The sequence below is a fragment of the Danio rerio genome, chromosome 13, assembly GCF_049306965.1.
Source record: "Danio rerio strain Tuebingen ecotype United States chromosome 13, GRCz12tu, whole genome shotgun sequence".
Classification (NCBI taxonomy): Eukaryota; Metazoa; Chordata; class Actinopteri; order Cypriniformes; family Danionidae; genus Danio; species Danio rerio.
The window spans coordinates 26,853,498-26,876,213 of record NC_133188.1 but is presented as its reverse complement, the minus strand read 5'-3'; the positions used below and the strand labels follow the sequence as shown (position 1 = coordinate 26,876,213).

The window sequence follows — 22,716 nt, the reverse complement described above, 5'->3', positions numbered from 1 at the left end:
ATAGGGCAAAATGTGTTAACATTTTAAGAAAGTAACTTTATTAATTGTATTCTGTAAAGAACTGATGAAATTTCTTCCAAATTTAAAAAGAAAGAAAAAAAAGAAAAAAGAAACAAAAACAAAATGGTTCTATGTTTTTATATGTTTATATTTATCTTTTGCCAACAAAAATACCATTTTTAAAATAATTTCAAAACAAATGAAAACATTTGTTACTCTGGCAACCTTTCATTTTCAGAAAAAACTAAGGAAAACTTTTACTGACAAAATATTTATTTTAAATTTAGAAAACAATATTATCCAATCTTTATGGAATAAAACGAATATAAACATTTAACTCAAACCCAGACCTAATAAATGCAGTATTCATGCAGTTTCTTAGAGAAACTCAGCATTTTCAAGTAGCCTTTTGATTTTTTTCTATTTGATGTCAAAAGTCATTAATCACAAAATATAGACTACGCTAATATATTTAAAGCCTGCTAGGGTAGGGCTTTTCGATTCCTAAAGCAATATTTATCTAAAACCGAGAAAAAATTAAACCCTTCATGTCATGCCTCTGTTAAATTTTATGTATTCAAAGTGGAGATCTAAACCTACTGTTTTAATCAGCAATTTATAATTATTTTGTCTTTTATATGGGTAATAAAGCATGGCATAACATAACCAGCTATTAGAATTTAGTGAATAAAAGAAATAACTGAATCTGTTTGCAGAAATGTATCTGATCATAATTAGTAAATCAATTGTGATCATTGCATGCAAGGAGAGAGTCCAATTTATATTAATTTTGAACTGAAAATATTTTAATTACAAACTGAAAATAGGAATCGATTCTTACTCGATGTTTAACTTTGGAACCAACTCAACAACTTCTTTTTGGAATGAACTCCAGCCCTAAGTTTGGGTGGTTCCCACATACAACTAGTGGCGCAAAACATTTATTTTAAAATGTAAATTACAGGATTGCCAGAAATCTTCAACAAGAATAAGTTGAATGATACTTACTGTATTCCTAGTTTCTTCCGATGGCTAAGAGTGAAGCCATCATTTGTAAGTGCACTGAGGATAATGGCTGGATAGACAATGTACTTCTCAAAAGTCAGCAGCCCCACATAAAGACGCTCAAACCACATCAAGTGAGCGTCCTCTGAAATCACAACAATTATATTTCAGTTAAATGCTTTCTATTGTCTATTTATCATTGTCATTATCATTGACTATTTACTTTCTATTTATCAAAAAGTCTATGTATTAAAAAAAACTGTAAATGCAAATACATTTATAATGTTACAAAACACTTCAAATAAATGTCTTCTTTTAAACTGTATTCATCAAAGAATCAAGAAAAACTTTCATTTTTGTCCAACAAAACTGTTTTCAACAATGATAGTCATAAGAGCTGTTTAAAATCAGGACGATTTGACACTGTGGAAATTCAGCTATGACACTATTGGAATAAATATAATAGTTAAAAAAATCACATCAAACCACATCAAGTAAGCGTCTTCTATTAAAGGTGCCGTAGAATAAAAATCTGTATACACAGCCATAGCTGAATAATAATAGTTCAGTACATGGCAGTGACAGACCATGAGCCTCAAACACCATTGTTTTTTTTTTGTTCTCATGTTCACAGTATACTGTGAGTGAAAAAATCCTGGTGAAAACAGACTGTCAGAACAAAACACTGACTGTGATGTTGTGCATAAGATCATTAACATGTAATGATCCCAGTGAGATTACAACAATTAAGTTTTGACAAAATGAGACTGGCATTATAGAGCTCTCAGTTAATGCAACCAGGCATAGAATACCTCATCTCATCACAGCTGGTTGTCATCAGAATGCAAAATTTGGGAAAGATGGATTATAGATTTATTCAGCACCCGTGAAGAGGCATAAGGTCTGTTTAACTTTATATTTTGTGTAATGTGTCTGTTTGCTGTATATTTGTGGATGAGGCAGCAGACACATGTACTGTATGTTTTTAATGAGGCAACAGACCCATGTAAACTGATTATTATAAGTGTTTAATGCACATTTATGCACGGTGTTGTATCACATAGCTCTTACCAATTTATTCTGATTTGAATAGTTTGCAATAACCTTCTTAATCCTCATCTGAATATGCAAAGGTTGATATTAATTGATAAAGGTTGATACTAATGCACATGTCTGTGTTGTCAATAAACCCACAATATAATTATATAATATCATAAACTCTAAAAAATTGATTTTTATTGGATATAAGTTAAATTTTGCCTATATTACATCTATAACACATAACTCAGGAGCTGTTATGGACAGTTAGCTCACTCACTCCTAATTTTAGTTGAAATGATTGTCATTCGACAAGGCATCAACTAATTTTTTTTTTATAAATATATATATTTGACAGCACTATGATTCAGGCATATATTTGTTATTGGCCACACTATTTAAGTTTCCCTTTTTTTGTTTGTTTTATGAGTTCAAATGTTTAGCAGTTTAATAGTGACTAAGGTAATATTTAAAAGGTTAATACTTTGCACCTCAATGTCGAAACAGATCCACACACCAATGCCACTAACTCGGTTCGTTCTTTTGTGTCCACAGAATATAACTTTCCCTGTAATTTAATCGACTCTTTATTCCAATGTGATAAACTACTAGTCAGTCAACAATTCAAACTTTCAAAATATTAATTACAGTTGAATTAAGTAGCCTAATACACTTTAACATTCCACCCTGAAGAAAACCATACATCGCTAATAAGAGTTTATCCCTTTCCTTCAGCTTAGTCCCTGCTTTTAATAGTTTTTATTAATTATAAAATATATATTTTTAAATTTGTAATATCATCTAAACTTATGAAACTTGCAGGTATTAAATTGAAGGTGCTAGGCTGTAGCACTTTATTAATGAAGACATAACGACAGATGACCTGCAGAAGATAATAACAATTGTGCATCCTGCAGCTGTATTTATAATATACATAGAGCGCACGTGGTCATGACATGCAAATGTGAGCATGGAAAAAGTGCACAGCCACACTCATTCAAGGCAATTTCATAATCTTGCATATTGTCAGTGGCTTCGTCACATTGTAGGACTACACAATATCATTATGTTATATACAAAATAGCCTAGATAGGTCTACAATTACATCCCTGAAAGACTTCCGGAATGAAGTGGGATGTCTGCTTTGATGATGATGGAGACACCCACCCCTCCACCACCTTTAAAAAAACTTTTTTATGGATTTAATTGATTTATCCAAATTACAAGGGTAACCCAATTGAGCTCTGAAATTATGGAAATCTATATTTATATGGAAGAATCACATCCCTGATGATTGTTTTGCTTATTGTTTTTTCCAGAGTCCATCACGCTGTGTGAACATCCTAGACAGCATGAGAGCTGAGCTAATGAATATTCTCAACCCTTCCAAATAAGGTAAAATCAAACTTTTCTAATGCCAAATTCTTTGATTGTACATGGATAAAAACAATTCTGTAGATTTTTTGTGTGTGTTTGTGTATACCTAAGCCACATAGCTTCGATAAAGATATCAGAGAATCCTTTAAAAAAGTATTAATGCATTCTACGGCACCTTTAAAACAAGGATGACATTATTACTCATATGTCAATGTATAACAAATATACATATGAAGAAAACTGACCTCTTGGCTCAAACTGTGAATACTCTTTACTCTTCAGCACAGGATGAGAGATCCACAGCCAGGGGTGATGTTTTCGTAACTGAGGGATCAGATAGTGGGTCACGAAGCCCACAGTGGCTGCTACTGCATACAACACTATGGACACAAATGGCTGTATGGGACAAAATAGAATGTTAGTGGAACTGAATACTGCCAACTGCGTTGAATATACAGTAGAAACCAGAAGTTTACATACACTCTAAAAAAAGGAACATAATCATTTTTTTTTTAAATGTCTGATGGTAAATCATACTGAACGTTTACTGTTTTAGGTTAAATGATTTTTATTTAAAAAAAAATTTAGTAATTTCTAGACAGTCAAAAGTTTACATACATTTCCTTGGTATTTCTTTTAGCTTTGCTTTTAAACTGTATAACTTTGGTCAAATGTTTTGGGTATCCTTCCACAAGCTCCAAACATTTTGGCCCATTCCTCCTGACAGAATTGGTTTAACTGAGCCAGTTTTGTTGACTGTCTTGCTCACACAAGCTTTTTAAACTGCCCACAAATTTTCCATAGGATTGGGATCAGGGCTTTGTGATGGCCACTCCAAAACATTTACTCTGTTGTCTTTAAAGCATGCAGCAAAACAGCCACACAACATGATGTTGCCGCCCACATACTTCACAGTTGGGATGGTGTTCCTAGGCTTGAAAGCTTTCCCCTTTGTCCTCCAAATGTAACACTGGTCATTATGGCCAAACAGTTCAATCACATTTCAATCAGACCACAGGACATGTCTCCAAAAAAAAAAAAAATTCCCCAGTGTAATTTAGCAAATTGTAATCTGGCTTTTGTGTTGATTCTGGCTTGTTAATTTCCCCATGTTGTCACACAAGGAAGCAGTGTGTTTGAGGTTTTCCTTAAATACTCTTCTACAGTTGTGCCTCTAATTAACTCAAATTTAACCAATCAGAAACTTACAAAACCTTGACACCATCTTCTGAGCTTTTTTAGAATCATAATAATCTTATTGTATGTAAAAAAAATATATATATATTGTTCTCATTATTCTGCTATTAAGCATAACAGAAACAAATTTGATATTCCAAACTTAACTCAAAGAGAAAAAAGTTTAGTCACATTAACATCTGACTTAAAAAAAAATGGTTATGTGCCTTTCTATACAGTGTAAGTAAGCTTCTGGTTTCAACTGTAGGTAGGTATAATGTAGATATTATGTCTCTATGATAACTCTGATTTGATTTAGATTATGAAGAGGTTGTGTGTAAGAAATGTAACAAGTAAGAGAAACTCACTCTTAGAGACAGGAAAACCGTGCTGGCAGTAATTGCAAAGGTCAAAACTGAGGCCAGACTGCAAACAACCAGATCTGACAGTAAAATCTCTTTCTGTAACAACAAAATACATTGATTTTAAAATATAATTTAGAAAAGAATGCATTATATTGATCAGAAGTGACAGTAAATACACTTATTTTACACTAAATATTTAAATTTTAGATAAATGCTCTTTATTTCAGCTGTCTGGTACATAATAGTTTATTGGATTTAAGAAATTAGTACTTTAATTTAACAGGCACAATTTAATCATTTAAATTGATGAACTTGACAGTAAATATATTTTCAATAATATTACAAATGTATAATTCAAGTAAAATGTCTTCTTTTGAACTGTTTATTCATCAAGGAGATCATCATGAAAAATATGTATGATAGTTTCCATAACAAACTATTTTCATATTTAGAACTATTTTCATACATTCATCAACAAATGCTTCTTAAGTACTAAATCAGCGAATCTGAATGATTTCTGAAGAACCATGACATCAAAAATCATGTGACACTACTGAAAACACAACTTTTGATCTTAACTATGTTAAATTAAAAACAGAGTTTATTTGAAAATGTTATAATATTCTACAATAATAATGTTTTATATTTTTTTAGCAAGTAAATGCAGCCTCATGCATTTTTTTAATCATAACAAACAAATCTGATCCTTGTGATGAAAGCTCAGGCAAAATAAAAGATGCTGGATCTGAATATCCACTAATAAATGAAAGGCACCCACCACAGAGCCTCTGAGTTTCTCTGGAAGAGGGTCTGTGTTTTCAGCTGATTCCTCTTCTTCTTCCTCACCATGGCCAAGTGAAGGCATCAGCTTGGACTTAATCAATGAGCTGAGACAAAAACAATGTGCTTACAAACAGTATTTGGTTCTGAGCATTGGTGTGAGTTCTCTTCTAGTGCTTAAATCTGTGGCAGATGTTCAAAACTAAATGATCAATGAAAAGGGCACAATGTTCTTACAATAACACTGATGGATCACTGCTTTGTCGGCTAAGATGATAGGAGACGACCACTAGCAGAGCACAGAAACCAGAGAAAAGAGCTGGAATATGCTGTTCATCCCAAGGCTCCTGCACACAAGATATCAAATATTGCCATTGCACATCTAAAATCTACAGTTGAAGTCAGAATTATTAGCCCCCCTTTGAAGTTTGTTCTTTTTAAAATATTTCTCAAATGATGTTTAACAGAGCAAGGACATTTTACAATATTTTTTCATCCAGATAACTTCCTATTTGTTTTATTTCAGCCAGAATAAAACCAGTTTTTAAATTTTTAACAACCATTTTAAGGTCAAAATTATTAGCCCCTTTAAGCTATATTTTTTGATAGTCTACAGAACAAACCATCAATATACAATAACTTGCCTAATTACCCTAACCTGCTTAGTTGACCTAATTAACCTACTATTTAAATGTCACCTAAATGCATTTAAGTATTTAAATGAAACTTAAAGCTTTATAGAAGTGTCATGAAATATATCTAGTAAAATATTATTTACTGTCATCTTGGCAAAGATAAAATAAATCAGTTATTAGTGAGTTTAAATGAGTTATTAAAACTATTATGTTTAGAAATGTGTCTGGAAAATTTTCTTTCCATTAAACAGAAACTAGGGGAAAAAAGTAAAACAGGGACAAATATTTCAGAGGGCCTAATAATTTTGACCTCAACTGAATGTTGTCTTGCATTAAGACATTATGCTTTGAATTATTGTTTCTAAAATCTCCTTTTCAGTATTTACCGTGCTTAAACCAAACTTCAAAGATTTATTCATATGTGACCGCTGACCACAAAAGTGTAATTTTTTTCATTAGGATTGAGATTTTTACATAATCTGAAAGTAATAAGAAATAAATAGTCTTTCCATTGATGTATGGTTTGTTAAGACAGAAGAATGTTTCCATTTCAATACATCTGTTTGAAAATCTGGAATTTGAAGATTCATAAAAATATTAAAATACTGATAAAATTACCTGTAAACTTGTGAAAATAAAGTTCTTATAAATACTTATTACAAAAAAAAAAGAGTTTCGATATATTTATAGTTGGATTTTTACTAAATATATTCATGAAACATTGCCAAAAATAGGTTTTGTGGTTCAGGGTCACATCTCTATTCTGACGTTCTTTTTTTGTTATATACAACATTTTATTTCACAAACGATTGTGAAGATTTTTTTTCTTGCAGTTTGCAATATTTCCTGAATCATGGAGTGATAAAAACAAATTCCCATTAAATAATGCCTCATTTGCATATTTTAACATTTTACAAAACTCGCAATAAAAACATTTGCATTTCTTAATGTAAACAATTAGGAAAGTATGGTGATAAATATTAGTTTACTGTAGTCATATGAAGTGTCTTGCTTTCATATATAGTGCAGAGCATAATTGAGTACAGCCCGTTTTGAAAATAAATATTTTTATCCATTTCTCAGTGAATACAGACAATATATTATGGTCCATTTAAACAAAACACATTTATTAAACAGATATATTTATTAAAGTAATGTTTTTGTCACCAAACATATTTAGAAATTGAAGGATAATACAATTAAATTCAAGTAAAATATTGTAAAAAAAAAAAAAAAAAAAAATATATATATATATATATATATATATATATATATATATATATATATATATATATATATATATATATATATATATATATAAATGATTAAATATTTTTCTATAACATGTAAATTTGGGTGTACTAGTTTTTGGATCGTTATCGTAAGTTATTTTTTAGATAAGCTCCGGATTTGGCTTCAGTACTGACTAATCTAATGTATGCATAAATGTATGCATAATATTTTTTGGCTTCCTATTCAAAATATGAATTTAAAAGATAGATTTGTAAAGAGTGTACTTGTATTTGCTGAGCACTGTATATATATATATATATATATATATATATATATATATATATATATATATATATATATATATATATATATAATTATTATTTAATATTCTACTTTAGATCTGCTCGTTTTCTTTGGATATACTGCATTTTAGTCCAGTACACTAGATGCATGTTGTTATTAAAAATGCATTTCCCATTCCCAACAGATCTTACCTTCAAAGCTCCGAGACAAAATCCATAGAGTAAAGATAGTGCTGTAAGACTGCGCACTATGCAGTAAACCGCAGACGGGAGCCCAGTTGCAGCTATGCAGAAAACAAAAACATTAGTTTCATTTAAATTGTACTTATAATCTTTTCTTTTTGAGAGGATACAAATCAATAAGGATTTAGCATGGATACAAACCTGTACCTCCAAAAAAGTGCATATCAATTTGTTCTAAAAAATATATAACAAAGGTGTTGATTTGAGGAAAGAGGCCAAGAAGAAAGGTTACTGGAAAGCAATATGTAAACCCTGAAAAGATCAGATAAACATCACATTAACTGTCCATCACATTTGCAAAAAAAACTAAATAAAAAACATCTTCAATGTTTTAAAGTGCCCCTTTATGCTTTTTTTTTTTGGATCTAACCTTTGGTGTGATTTGTAATATACAACTAAAACAAATTAACATAACACTCAAAACACATCCAGAATGATGAAAAATCCAGATAAGTGCTAATAACTTTAAGCAGTCTCTTATTTTATTCCACACTTGTAGTTGTTCTACAACGCTTCACAGCGTGAAAAGAGTTGTCACAATCAATCACTGAAAAAACTGACCAATCGGAACACAGTAGACTCACAGAAAGGAGGGGTTTAGAGAGAATCAATCCTTGAATGAATGTTTCAGACACAGTTCTGAAACATGATCATATTGAAATGTACTGCATGTAATGTTTTTTTTTTATGTTTGATAGATGTTAACCAACTGAGGCAAAGAAAATAAAATTAGCAACCATTAAATTAGAATACATGGGGCACTTTAAAATGTTTAGCTTAATTTTAAAACACCTACCGACTAAAATGTCTTGCGTGTATTGTAGGACATCTGACGTTACTATTGTTATGCCATAGAAAGTGGACACCGGGAGGTCTGGGGTTCTCAACACTATCTCCAAAATCCAAATAAGGCCACAGAAGATACAGAAATATGCAGCACGACTGTAGATGACAATTTGATTATGGCCCTAAAAAAAAAGGAAACATATTTATATTTATTCATCCATGATAACAAATTGCTTTGAATGCTTCTGTAGTAAACTTACATGAACAGGTGAAGCTGCATCTGGCTGAACACTCTATAAAACATAAGAGGCTTTAGCTGGCAGCTTAGAAGTAGATTCATTTTCTGCAAAGATTGGCTATAAAGTGAAGAACTCTGTACCTTCAGCAAGGAATATTGGCAGCTGGCAATGACCAGGCAGAACTGAAATACCCAGATGTCTTTAAAGCAGCCCTCATTCAGAAGCACAAAACCCAAAAAAGCCACCAAGAATGCTAAAAATACAGCCACCATGTTTTCGGTCATATCCATGTTCCTGCAAATACATTATGCATGTTTTTTTGTTTGTTTCGATTAATAAAATAAAAAAGGTTTTTTATCATTTAGTCTGATGCAGTTTTTGAATTATAAAGAAAGAGACAGAGAGTTTCAAATACAAAAGATAAATAGGTAAAATATTGTGTGTATATATATATATATATATATATATATATATATATATATATAGTGTACTAGATTTGTCCACACATTTTTTAATCTATGTAGATGATCCCCGAGTCTGGCAGGAGTACTTTTAACTTAGCTTAGCATAGATCATTGAATCAGATGAGACCATTCATTCATTCATTCATTCATTCATTCATTCATTCATTCATTCATTCATTCATTCATTTATTCATTTTCTTTATGGCTTAGCCCCTTTATTAACCTGGAGTCGCCGTAGTAGAATCCACCACCAACCTATCCAGCATATGTTTTACGCAGCAGATGCCCTTCCAGCTGCAACCCATCTCTGAGAAACATCCATACACACTCATTCACACTCATACACTACGGACCAAACTCCACACAGAATAACCAACTGACCCAGCCGAGGCTTGAACCAGCGACCTTCTTGCTGTGAGGTGGCAACACTACATATTGCGCCATCAAAGCTTGACACTTCTGTAGTTACATCATGTGCTAAGACCGATGGAAAATGAAAGGTTACAATTTTCTAGGCTGATATGGTCAGGAACTATATTCTCATTCTGGCATATTCAAGTAAAATCAAGTTTGGTGCTGTACCATGAAGCAGGAGCAGGCACAATGCAACCATGGCACTTTTGGTTTAAAAATTACTTTCAATGACACAAACAATTGCTTCATTGTATCTCACCATAATTACTTCGCCTTATTAAAACCACAAAGATGTATAACCATGTATCTGGTTCTCTTCCATACTATTAAGGGCCTTTTTATCATGGATTAAAAAAAAATTAATAACCATTATATTAGGAAAATCCTAACTGCAAAAAAACAAGTGTTTTTCCAAAAGCAACGGTTAAATAACAACAAGCATTTTCTTCATACAAAAATCTGGTCAGATATTAAAAAATACATAATACCTAATAAAGTAAACGAAACTTATTTTAAAATATTACATGTATGTTATTCATGCAATTATTTTATTAGTAAGTTTAAGTAAGGTTTTTCAACCTGTTTTTGTAAAATGGAGCCGGAAACAATTCCTCAATTTTTTTTTATTGCAGTTACACAAAACGGTTTTAGTGTATTATCAATTTATCAATTTTCTTCAGCGGTATAATATCATTATTTTAAATAGGAAAATGATTAAAACTCTCTAATCTGTCTAATCTAATTAATTGATTTATGCTAAACTAAGCTAAAAGTGCTCCCACCAGACCCGGACATCAGCTCAATGGATTAAAAAATGGTTAAACTCAACTAAAGGAATTGTAGATAATATATATACACATGTATTATATATATATATACATATATATTTTTAATAAAGTAAAATATGGAAAGTAGATTAGAAAATGATAGCATTAGAAGAATAGAGTATTTCTATAGACGTAAAACATAGTAGAAAGTACTGTACTGTATACTATAATAAACAAAATAGTAATAGAACAGTTGCCAAAAAAAAAATAATCTTTTGATGATTCTTGACAATGACTTGAAAACTCAAACAATAAAATCAATCAAAATCAATGAAACGAAAGCATCATCTTGACACTCACCTGTCTAACAGTGCCATCAAGGTTAATCGATCGTACAATATGTTCACCCATTTTCCAGGAAAAACCTTTAATTTGTAATATAATTTCCTTGAGGGCTTCTCCTGGGTCGATGTTTCGGATGAATCGTCTAAAGAATCTTCCTCCTGTGCATGAGACAAATTTAAACCTTTTAATAGGGATTTATAATTTTTGGCCGTTTTTTTTAAGATATGCATTATAACTAGCATAACAATCCAACTATGTGTTTTTGTCTGTTGTGTTGTGCCAGAGCCAGCTTAATGTGATTTGTGGGAGGAAGAATTGTACACCTGGAAGATTTCCGGATGGGTTCTTCTGGGCCGGAGTCGGCGAGTTGGCAGGATTCGTCGCTGGAACGGGCATTCAGAAGGCCCTCCCGCCAACCCATCTTGGCACTCCGAGTTGGAGGACGTAGAAAGCAGATCACTAATGGAGAGATGGTAACATAACTTTTTAACAGCTGTTTTTATATATAAAGTGCCTCTATTATGCTTTTCAGGATATTGATATAACACTGGATATGATAAAGATCTGCAACAATTCAAAGCTCAATATAAAGATCAATCCAAAGTTGAATATGTAAAGATAGAGGTATTGTCTCTCAAAAGAAAGAACAGGGTACAGAAATGAGTTGTCTGTGATATTAGTTTTATAACAAATGTGCTTAATGTGTTCTTCATTGACTGCCCGTGAACAGTTCCCACTCTGACAATCACAATATTTAGCCTGGAAGAGTTATTAGTTGTTTTCGGTGGTAAGAAGCAGAACCATTTTGCATGCACTTTTAAAGGATGAGGACTCTGACTTGATGTGGTAAATCTGACACCATCATTACTGAGGTGAATATGCAATGTATATTAATTTAGTAATAATTTACTAAATTAGTATACATTAATTTAAAGTGTTTTTGGCCTTGGATGGATTCCAACCATTGTACAAAGACTTTAAAACAACACAATATAAACACATTACTTTTATTTTGATTTAATATTAAATGGATAGTTCACCCAAAACAGAAAATTAACTCACTATTTACTTAATCACAATTGGTTCCAAACATTTAGGAGTTTTTTTCTGTTGTTCTCAAAAGAAGTTATTTTGAAGAATACTGGTAACAGGTATCCACTCATTTCCATAAATCACAAGTTCACACTTACAGATGTGTAAGAATAAAGCGTATTTGGCATGCTGTCCAGGGAGAGGGCTCTGAGCTCGAGGAAGACACTCCAACTTGTGTTATTCACCTTATCGGGCAATAGAGAGAAGTTGGGGTTTATGGAAGTGTTTAGCCTGGCCCCAGAATGCTCTCCTGGGTGGGTAAGAGGTGTGAGATGAGATGTCGGAGTGGTTGAGGGATGTTAACTTCGTGAGATAATGCAGGTAGGACAGCTTTTGTATTTATAGGGGTTTGGTCTAATACTGATTGGATAATAGAATGATTGTCAATAACGTATTAAATGGCTGAAACATTTGCACATGTTCCTCCTGAAATTTGCTTATAAAACATCACTAAGAAAGTCAGTGGCTACTGGTTTTCTGATATTCTTTAGTTTATATGCTTTTGTGTTGGACAGAAAAAAGAAACTTAGGATTGTCTTAAACAAGTGAAAGGGAAAAAATAATGACATTTTTTTTTGGGGGGGGGGGGTGAACTATCCCTTTAATGGTTGTGGTTGTGAAAGACAGATAAGATACTGTACCATATGTTGCCAGTGATGAGCTCGGCACCAAGGGGTAAGTTTAGAGCTCTTTCATTGTACAGTTTCCGAGGTCTCTCTCCTGTAAGTATTATACATGTTAAAAGCCTCGCTCCACATGCACCAATATCAGTTATATATGAAATTGTAAATAATGCACTATAGTTTACTATACTCACTGTGAACAGTGTGAAAAGTATAAGCCTCCTCTTTGGACGTTGCCTCTGGTCTACAGATGACCTGAAGCATAGAGCTTTCCGACTGGGATGTTTGTGAGGGCAGAGAGTCATAATCTGGGTCCCTGTCTTTATCTGTCTGTGGACTGTGGGTCACAGAGAAAAATAACCCTAAAATGTATACCTTTGAGTTCAGAGAATTCTAATTTACTGTAAAGTGTCATTCTAACTGAAAGCAAATATGGACAGTTTTTCACATCCTATCCCTTTAAGACTGCTTGCTTCAAATCAATCTACTGTATAAAGTGCTACAGTACATAAATAATCAGGACATGACTTTATTTGACTAGAATGCTAAAATGCAGCGCTCATGAAAACACCCTCGTGGTAATGATCAGATGCTTTTTGAACAGCTGTTTTCTCATCGCTGTCATTTTAGTTGTTTGTTTATAAAGGTGTTGAGATTTTTTTATACTAGATGTCATTTACTGTATAGCGCTGCTCATGTATTTCAAACTAATATTTCTTTCTAAATTAAAATAGAAAAGACTTGCCGTATGTATAACTTTTACAGTTGCCGGATAGGCTCTATATTGAGATGTACCCCTGTATATACATTTCTGGAGATTGCAAATATGTCCCAGGATGATCTGTTTTTGCAGTTTTTGCGAATCCACCAGAGGCTACTGTGCACACTTTTTCAGATCTCAAATTTCTCTCGTGAGTGCCATTCCCGCCTGCTGTTCTCACATAAATCCACCAGTGGCTGCTGTCGCTGTCAACTGACTGACTGACTGAGTCACCGACCAACCGATAGACAGACAGAATGACCAATAACCCCACCGACCCCAACGTACATGGCGAGCTAACTGGAAAAAGTGGTAACAGCAGTAAAGCCGTCCACAATGAGGTAAGCAGTCAGCTGGTAGCGCGAAAAGAAACAGAAGCCATTGGCGATGTCATCCTGCCCTGTAGCATTCATTTTAAAGATGAAAAGCAGCCATATAAAGCTCTGGCTAAATAATTCACGCTCTCCAGAAATGTATTGATGGGTGCATTTTCACAATGAAACCTGTGTTGCAGATGACACAGTACATACCTCTCTGGAGACACAATAGGAATAAGAGTCTCTGGAATGGTTTTCATTGTATCTGTAGCCAGACTGTTCGGGGGATTTGGACGCTCATGTTGTCCTGTGGATTCTGATACATCAGAGTCCTTCTCCGTCATCATGCTTTGTTCTGGAAGGAGTTAGAACATTCATTTTTACCAAGGATACACAATCTAGAGTCATACAAAAAATAGCACACACTAAGGATGCACCAACATAAGAAATCTATCCAATGGCTCAAAAAGGCCAACAAATATACTGGACAACTGATTTTATTTTGAATTATTTAAGGGATAGACGTTCTTTTGAACACAAAAGATACTTTGGGGTTGTTGGAAATCAATAGCCATTGACATCCACAGTAGGACACAATATTATTGAAGTCAATGTCTACTGCTTTCCAACATTGTCCAACTTTGTGTTTAACAAAAGAAGGAAACTCAAACAGGTTTGGAAACAGTGGAAGATGGAAAAATTATGACAGAAATTTGGCAAAAAAAATGTTCCTGTTTTGGTCATAGGGGAAAAACTTCCACACTGCTGACATCCTGAATTCCCTTCATCGACAAATTTTCCTGAAGTTTACAACTGTTCTGTGCAATGTGTCTCATAATGTGGAAGACACCATCAAAACCCTTATAGAAAGCAGCACATATCTGAAATTGATTAAAGTAATCTAACAATACAAGATTTCATTTATCATGCTGATATTTATCTTATCGGGTCGATAACCAAAGCATTAAAAATCATTTCTCGCCCAATATGGCAACCAATATCCAATGAATCCCACTTGCTCACCATTTCTCTCTTCGATCTCCTCCTCAGCCTCATTTCCTCCTCCAAATCTGATGCTGTTGATCGACTCCAGCAGAGACACAAACTCAACAAAGTTAGACTCATTGGGTATTTGTCCCTCCTTGGCTTCAAGGTCTGACTTGGAGGATGTCATCGTACCAAGCTTATCTTTTGCTTTGTAGCTAATAAGAACAGCATCTCTTCCACTATCAATACTGAGTCCCCTCGCATGTGTCCTTCCGCTCTGAGTGCATCTCATGTACGCTGACGGAATTTGCAAGAATCCGTCAGCATCCAACTTCAGCTCTGGTGGGTCACTTTCATCAGGGTGGGAGTTCACATCAATGCCTGAAGAGCTGTTGTTGGTCATGAGGGGGCTCATGTTGGGCATCTCTTGCTCATTGCTTTCTATTTCTTTACATTCTTGAGCCGAGTCGGAACTGATGGGCTCTTTGGCAAGAAGACTGTCTTGACGCTCAGACTTCTCCTGAACTGAGTTGTCTCCTCCGATTGGCGTGTCATCTTTCTCATCGTCTTCTGCAGTGGGTTCCTCTGCTTCGTGAGGGGAGTCAAAAGTGATGACAGGAATTTTGACAGGACAGTCTGAATCTCCCTGGTGGGATTGGGCTGACTGTAAGATGCTCTGTTTGACAGACTCCTCCAGCTCAGCTGCAGTCTGTGGGTCACAGCTCATTGTGATGATGATCTTCACTGTATCGCTTTCATCCAGGTTGACCGAGGGACTTGAGTTGTCAACTAGAACCACTGCGATTTCATCCGAACAGTAATTTTCCTCGGGTCTTTCTCTGTTCTCTGCGATTTCTAGAGAGGTATTGTTGTTGTTGGGGTCAGTTGGGGGTTTATCGTCTTCGTTGGTAGGTGTAGGTGGTAGATCTTCCTCAGCTTTGTCTCTGTGGGCTGAAGGAATCTGCTCTCCCTGGAGGAGAGGGGCAGACTGGTCAGTGTTAGGACTGAACACATCATCGTCTGGGGTGAGTTGCTCCTCCGCCTCTGGTCTAGATCGGTCATTACAGATGACATCACTCTGACCTGGAAAAACAACATTATGCTTGTTTAAACTGATTGACACATGGGTTGCAAATATGCACAATGCTAACTATAAAATGCTAACCAATACTGCTTACACAAAGACTTGCAGGGCTTTTCCACTATACATCATTCAGTCATTCATTTTCCTTTGGATTATTCTCTATTACAGAGATCGCCACAGAGGAATCAACCACCAACTATTCCAGCATACCTTTTACACAGCAGATGTAAGCTTCAGCAAGGGTTTTACCAGAAGGACTCTAATTCTACGTTATTTTTCATAATTATCAATTCAGCCAATAATGATCAAGCCGATTATATAAAAAAGCCGTCTAAACAATTTCCTTTGCTGATCATAGTTGACGTAACCTAAGTTCCCTCCGTCCTCCTTACCACCACCAGGTTGGGCCTCGTTCTCGCTGGAGTTTAACTCCGCCCTGCCTTTATCTTCAGGCAGTATTTGCCAGCCTTTCACGAGACCTGCATCATCAACGGGGCTTAGGCCAAAGGACTATACACAAGGACAGTAACTGAAATTACAATGTTTTATGCAGTCTCAATAAATGTTATAACGTTTTTCCGCCTCCCGAGTCTTTCTGGTAGAACTGAGAAACACCCATACACACTCATTCACACATACATACACTATATACAATTTAGTTTATTCAATCCACCTATAGTGCATGTCTTTGGACGGTGGGGGAAACAGGGGGAAATGGAGAAAACCCACTCCAACATGGGGAGAACATGCAAACTCCAAACAGAAATGCCAACTGGCCAAGCCGGGACTTGAACTAGCAACTTTTATTTCCTGTGAGGCGACAGTGCTTACCACTGAGCAACCCTGCCACCCTATAACCCTGCGTTCACACAGGGCTTAATATCAAACACTTTCACGTAGGGCGTGTCTGAAGTTGAGGCTGATGTGATCATCATAGCAGCATCAGCCAATAAAGTAAGTCCGCAATCGGCTACTGTCTGAGATGGGGTATTGGCATGAAGCGATTTGATTGGCTGACAATTGGGACTTAAAAAGTTGAAAAATTCCCAAATTCTACAGTGAGCAAAAGCACTAAAGCAGCGCAGACCGATCCACAGTTCAGTTCGGTAATGCTTGACATCAGCCATTCAAAGTGAATGGGAAACATTGACGTTGACACGAATAGGCTGTAAATAAAGCTTAGATAAAGCAGCTTATTTTTTGCTGTTGAATCTTTAGTTGTCTCAACTTTCATCAGTCAAACTGACTAAAAATAATAAGTTAAACTTTTTCCTTCTTTCATTCATTAATTTTCTTGTCGGCTTAGTCCCTTTATTAATCCGGGGTCGCCACAGCGGAATGAACCAACAACTTATCCAGCAAGTTTTTACGCAGCGGATGCCCTTCCAGCCGCAACCCATCTCTGGAATATTAAACTTTTTATATCTAAATAAAATTTTTGTATCGGATTACCTGATAAAACAATGACTTTTTATCATATCATTTTAATGTGTATTTTAAATTACATTAAACAACAAATGCATGTATACATGACAAACATTTTTTACATTTAACAAAGTATTCTGAAAATTACAAATATATTATTCAACATCAAACTTAAAATATATGTAATTATAATTATACAAACTATAATTGTATGCATTTTATTAAGATAAATAACAAATACAGTATATTACTTGGTTTTTAGTTTTGTTTGCATTAACTGTTGGCACTGTGCTTTAACACAGGATAATAAACTGATCAATGTTGAGCACCATTTCACAAGGAATTCACATTTTTATGTACGTTATAATGTATTAAATAAAAACAATGCAATATATCACATAAAAACCACACTTCAATTTCTTTCAATTAAAAAAAAACAACAAAAAATCGTTTTGATGCAGCCAGAGACCCTCACAATGCAAGTGTAAAGCTGTGTTTGGCCTTTCTTTCTGACAGCTCTTTTTGAGGGGTCCTGGCAGGATGTAACACTCAGTGTGATGTCTAACTGAAGCAAGATAGAAAGCAGTCAAGTTATTCCTCAGTTCATATGCTAGGCTCAGTGGCAGGAACTTACAGTGATGTATCTGCACAGCATGTTCCCAGCATTGTGAGGATCTCTTGCACTGCAGTGAAACCAGGCCAGTGCTAAAATTAAAGCTGCTGCTATACATACCCTCCGTATTTTTCAGCTCCTCAGATTTTGGACATTCCTTCACAAGTTTTTGAAAGCAGGTTAACAAAAATAACACATTATTTGAAATGCATCAGTACATTATAACACAACAGTATTGCAAGGATTGTGTAATGCTTATATGCTTTCAGTATGTTGTTATTATACTATCAACCGAGCCAAATGGCAGAATTATAATGGAATCAACTACAAAACAATCACAATACATCAAATGTAATGCTGTTCACCCAATCAAACTATGATGGGCACTACTGTCTCAATAAATAAATAAATATAAATAAATGAATGAATAAATAAATAAATAAATAAATAAATAAATAAATAAATAAATAAATAAATAAATAAATAAATAAATAAATATGAAGTATATACAATGTATATGGATATGTGATTTGTCTGGATACATGACATACATTTTTAACTTGAAATGACGCAAAATTGTGACAAATATTTTACTATTGTAAGTACTTGAATAGAATGGAATTAAAATAGTCAGTTAAATTCTTACTAAATATGGTTTAAATTAATTGGGCATGCGTTTTGATTACTAACATTTATTTTAATTATTATGATGAAGTCCAGAAATATTGGGAAAAAAACATACTAGGTAATAAAATGAATTAGGAAAATAATTATTAAACCATTCAGGAAAATTAAACAGATTTCATAGTGTCCTATTGTAAGTAACGTATAATATTCTTTACAAATAAAAATAAATGTACTCACTCCAATCAATCCAGGGTCTGTTTCAGTTTGTTTTACTGTGACTTGTATTACTGGACTTGGTCTGTTTTTGGTCAAAACTGATGTGGCAACACTGTCGGGAACTGTGCTGCTCTTCCTGTAGATTAAAACAACTTTAGCCTGACAAATAAATCAAACTATTTCTGCCAGCACAGATTTTACAAGCTGGTCAGGAATACATTTTTTTTTTTAGTTGACAAACATAGCCTTTGAAATAATTTGAGAAATTATATTGAAATCAATAAAGGGCACATCTAAATTGGGACCTTACCTTAGAGATGGAAGACAGGAATCAGATGCGTTGCTTTTCTTGTCTACACCTTTGCTGATGTCAGGCACACTATTCTGGGCTACAATGTCGCCCTTATCGAACATCACATGGAGGCGATAATTTATCATCTTAATGACAATGAAGAAAAGTGTCACTGATGTGCAGTAGATGCTGAGGGTAGTAGTGGTGGGTGGAAGAGCCTGAGGAAGAAAGACAACGAGAAAACACACCAGAACCACAATGTAAAATATATTCTGTAAAATTTAGGGTAAAAACAAATAGCAGCTGTGGTTGCCAAAACTTTGCCAATTAAAAAATACGGTAGAAAATGTAAAATACTTTTCCAAATGATGCTTTAATTCATTAATTTATAGTATTGTACATCAGAGTATTGAGGTAACAACACTACACTGTAAAACCCAACAGTCGACTTTATCAAATGAAATAAGTGTAGTTAACTAGTTACTGAAAGTTAATTCTACTGATTTGAAAAGAGTTTTGAACTTAGTGTAGGAGGTAATGAGTTAATTAAATACCTCATTACTTCAAGTTAAATGGAGTAAGTTTCCAGTAGATTAGATTTTTAACTCAAATGGTTTGTAACAATCGGTTTGAGTTGCCTTAACCTATTGGGTTTTACAGTACTCAGATGGTTTAAGTTCTCTTTTTTTTTTTGAGTTCTGTCTTTTTTTTTTTTTTTACTGTGCTCAAACTGCTTTGTTTACTCAAATTGATTAGGTTCACAGTACTCAATAGGATTAGATTTTGAAGTTAAATGGTTTGTTGAAATTAGTTTTCTCGAATGGTTTGAGTTACCTTAACTTTTTGGGTTTTACAGTGTACATATACATGCCTTTGTTACACAGACAAAAACACAACCATTAGCAGGTTGTGATGAGAAAGTCTTATGATAAACCAACTGATCCAAAAACAAATTTCATAACAAGCAGAGAAACATATATAGAAGGAGCTCAGTGTCATTCACACAACAACTAAACACCATAATGGTATTGGTAACACAAAAAAAAAAAAAAAATTAATGCAATTAACATTATTTATCAACATCGGATGTAACATAAAACTCTAAAGTGCATAACTGATGAGAACATTTAAAATGTATGTTTTATTGTATATATTAGGGAAACTTACTACCTGAATTTTTACTGTAGAATTTTTACAGTTTTTCCACTGAAATTATAATTATTTTAACAGTGCAATTACATATTTTAATTACACGCTTAAAAATAAATGTTGCAAATGAAGGTTTTGCAATTTAACTATTTCTACAAGGAAACTTTTCATCTATTAAAAGAACATTGACTATTGGAAACCTTTTTGTGTGTGGAATAAAATGGTTTCATGGTTTTAAAGGTCCAAATAAAACCACTGATGCTAAAACAAAAACAAGATTTATTTTTAAAGGTTTAGACAGATAAATACTCAAAAATCCCATTTAGTATTTTTTGGTTTTGTTTGATTTTATTTCAACTAATAATGATTTATTATTATTATTACTATTATTATATTAATAATGACCACAAACAAAAGCCATAATGCTGTTACTGTAATTGCTTTCCAGTGCTTTGACAGTCTGTCATGCTTTCATCACCTGTACAGGAGCCTATGCAGAAGAAAAATGCGACAGTGCCTACTACTAAGAGCATAAACACCCAAATTGATGCATTATGCATTATTGTTATGTATTTCGTTTTTTCGCAGACATTTCGAGCAAGGTTTTAACCCATTAAATGCTTCATACATGCAGAGAGCACAATTATCGGGCGGCCTGCGACATTGTATCACTCACCAAATGAAGAGATAACGGAAGCATGAGCAAAAACATCCATAAATACAGGTGACACGAATTGTTGAATTTATTCTGGTCTGGATCATGATACCATCCGCCAGTCAGTGAAGCCCAGACTCCTTGGCGTAGCGTCTGCACAACTTGAGAGCCCATATTTGCAAAAAAATGGTCGCTACAAATATCTCATGCTGCAAGCTGCGAATCCGCACCGCGACCGTCCTCGACTCGCTGCCCCTGCGCGCGATTACATATTTACACAAGCTGCCTCTACATCTTCCCTCGAAAGCGTTTACTTTTCTTTTTCATCGTCCACGCCTTGGCCCCCTGTTTCCCGACATAAAAGCATTGGTTTGGTGCGGTGAAAGGCGGCCAGCAGCAGCATCCTCATGAGCGGAGAGGAGGGAGGGAGGACCGGACTGATTCGCGGAGATGCTCCGCTCCGCTGCTCACTGAGTCACGCGCGCCCCCACCCTGCGCTCTGGAAAATCAGCTCAAATACACAAACGGGACAGCAGGAACTTGCCCATTCAAGCAGCATCGTCATAGCACTTTTTAATAAACAAATAAATAAATAAATAAAAAGAAACAACGCAACGAACGGGTCAGCAGATATATTACATAGACCTTTTATGTAATTTATGTATTTTTTAATTAATGTTGTGTTGCAGTTTTTATAGGGTTTATGATCCCATTGGCCCCCTTGCCATCAGAAATAAAAAGGTGAAAGAGGTATAATGAATAGATCCACGGAAAAAAGTAAATTATTTATGCAGCAAATCCCATCCAGATGAAACATCACATTCCGAAGAACTCCCCCACTGAAAAAAATGGTACATTGCAAACTGTTGCAAACAATTTATATAAGCTGAATTTAAACAAACAAATTAAGTTGAACATTACTACATTTATTTTGTTGTTCAAATTCTACACTGTAAAAAATGCAGGCTTCCACACAATTTATTAATGTTGTCCCAACACAAATTAAGTTAATTTAACACTTTTAACAAATTTATGTGGATTGAACATAAAAATAAATTGTCCCAATAAAAACTCAAGAGTTATGTGGTTCAAGCTCATTTTAAATAAGTAGTTTGAATAAAAAATGTTTTTGAGTGTATATAAAAAGTTTCCATTTATTTAAAACTATTTAGTTGAATATTTTTTTTAGTGAAGTTACTTGTGCACTATCAATTTCCCTGCCTGCAATAAACATTTTGACCAATTCTTTTTCAATTTTTCCATAGTTTGTCTAAGAGAAAATGTTATTTTTTCTTCATATCAAATATACTATATCTTGTACAATCACCGTCCCCTCTTTTGTTCACATCACTTCATTTGATATGCAATATTATTTATTATATTGTTATGATTTTATATTCAAGTATAAAATCTTAAAATGTTTTTATTAAATGATTAGCAGGCAACACAGCGGCTCTGTGGTTTGCACTGTCACCTCAAAGCAAGAAAGTCGCTGGTTCGAGTTACGGCTGGATCAGTTTCTATGTGGAGTTTGCATGTTCTCCCCATGTTTGCATTGATTTTTTTCGGGTGTTCCATGTTCCCTTACAGTCCAAAGACATGCGGGAATTGAATAAAATTGGCCGTAATGTATGTGTGTGCATGAGAGAGTGTTTGCTTTGAGAGAGATTGTTTCCCAGTAGGGTTGCAGCTGGAAGGGCATCTGCT

At 34.2% G+C, this 22,716-nt stretch overlaps 1 protein-coding gene across 3 annotated transcripts in view; it reads right to left on the bottom strand.

The window, feature by feature from the left end:
• Positions 1–21,448, bottom strand: part of pcnx2 (pecanex 2) — a 45,742-nt gene extending 24,294 nt beyond the window's left edge. For all 3 annotated transcript variants that reach the window (XR_012389300.1, XM_684997.9, XM_073920885.1), the window contains exons 1-20: positions 21,031–21,448; positions 19,224–19,423; positions 18,935–19,049; positions 18,191–18,227; positions 14,985–16,031; positions 14,175–14,316; positions 13,079–13,221; positions 12,903–12,981; positions 11,493–11,628; positions 11,185–11,327; positions 9,320–9,473; positions 9,201–9,233; positions 8,951–9,122; positions 8,296–8,406; positions 8,104–8,195; positions 5,979–6,088; positions 5,740–5,848; positions 4,965–5,057; positions 3,666–3,816; positions 1,009–1,150 (exon numbers count right to left, since the gene is read on the bottom strand). Coding sequence is in view for 2 of the 3 variants with exons in the window: in XM_684997.9 (XP_690089.4) it covers positions 1,009–1,150; positions 3,666–3,816; positions 4,965–5,057; positions 5,740–5,848; positions 5,979–6,088; positions 8,104–8,195; positions 8,296–8,406; positions 8,951–9,122; positions 9,201–9,233; positions 9,320–9,473; positions 11,185–11,327; positions 11,493–11,628; positions 12,903–12,981; positions 13,079–13,221; positions 14,175–14,316; positions 14,985–16,031; positions 18,191–18,227; positions 18,935–19,049; positions 19,224–19,423; positions 21,031–21,183 (3,362 nt within the window). In the remaining variant the exon portion in view is untranslated. The remainder of the gene's footprint in view (positions 1–1,008; positions 1,151–3,665; positions 3,817–4,964; positions 5,058–5,739; positions 5,849–5,978; positions 6,089–8,103; positions 8,196–8,295; positions 8,407–8,950; positions 9,123–9,200; positions 9,234–9,319; positions 9,474–11,184; positions 11,328–11,492; positions 11,629–12,902; positions 12,982–13,078; positions 13,222–14,174; positions 14,317–14,984; positions 16,032–18,190; positions 18,228–18,934; positions 19,050–19,223; positions 19,424–21,030) is intronic.
• Positions 21,449–22,716: the final 1,268 nt, after the last annotated feature.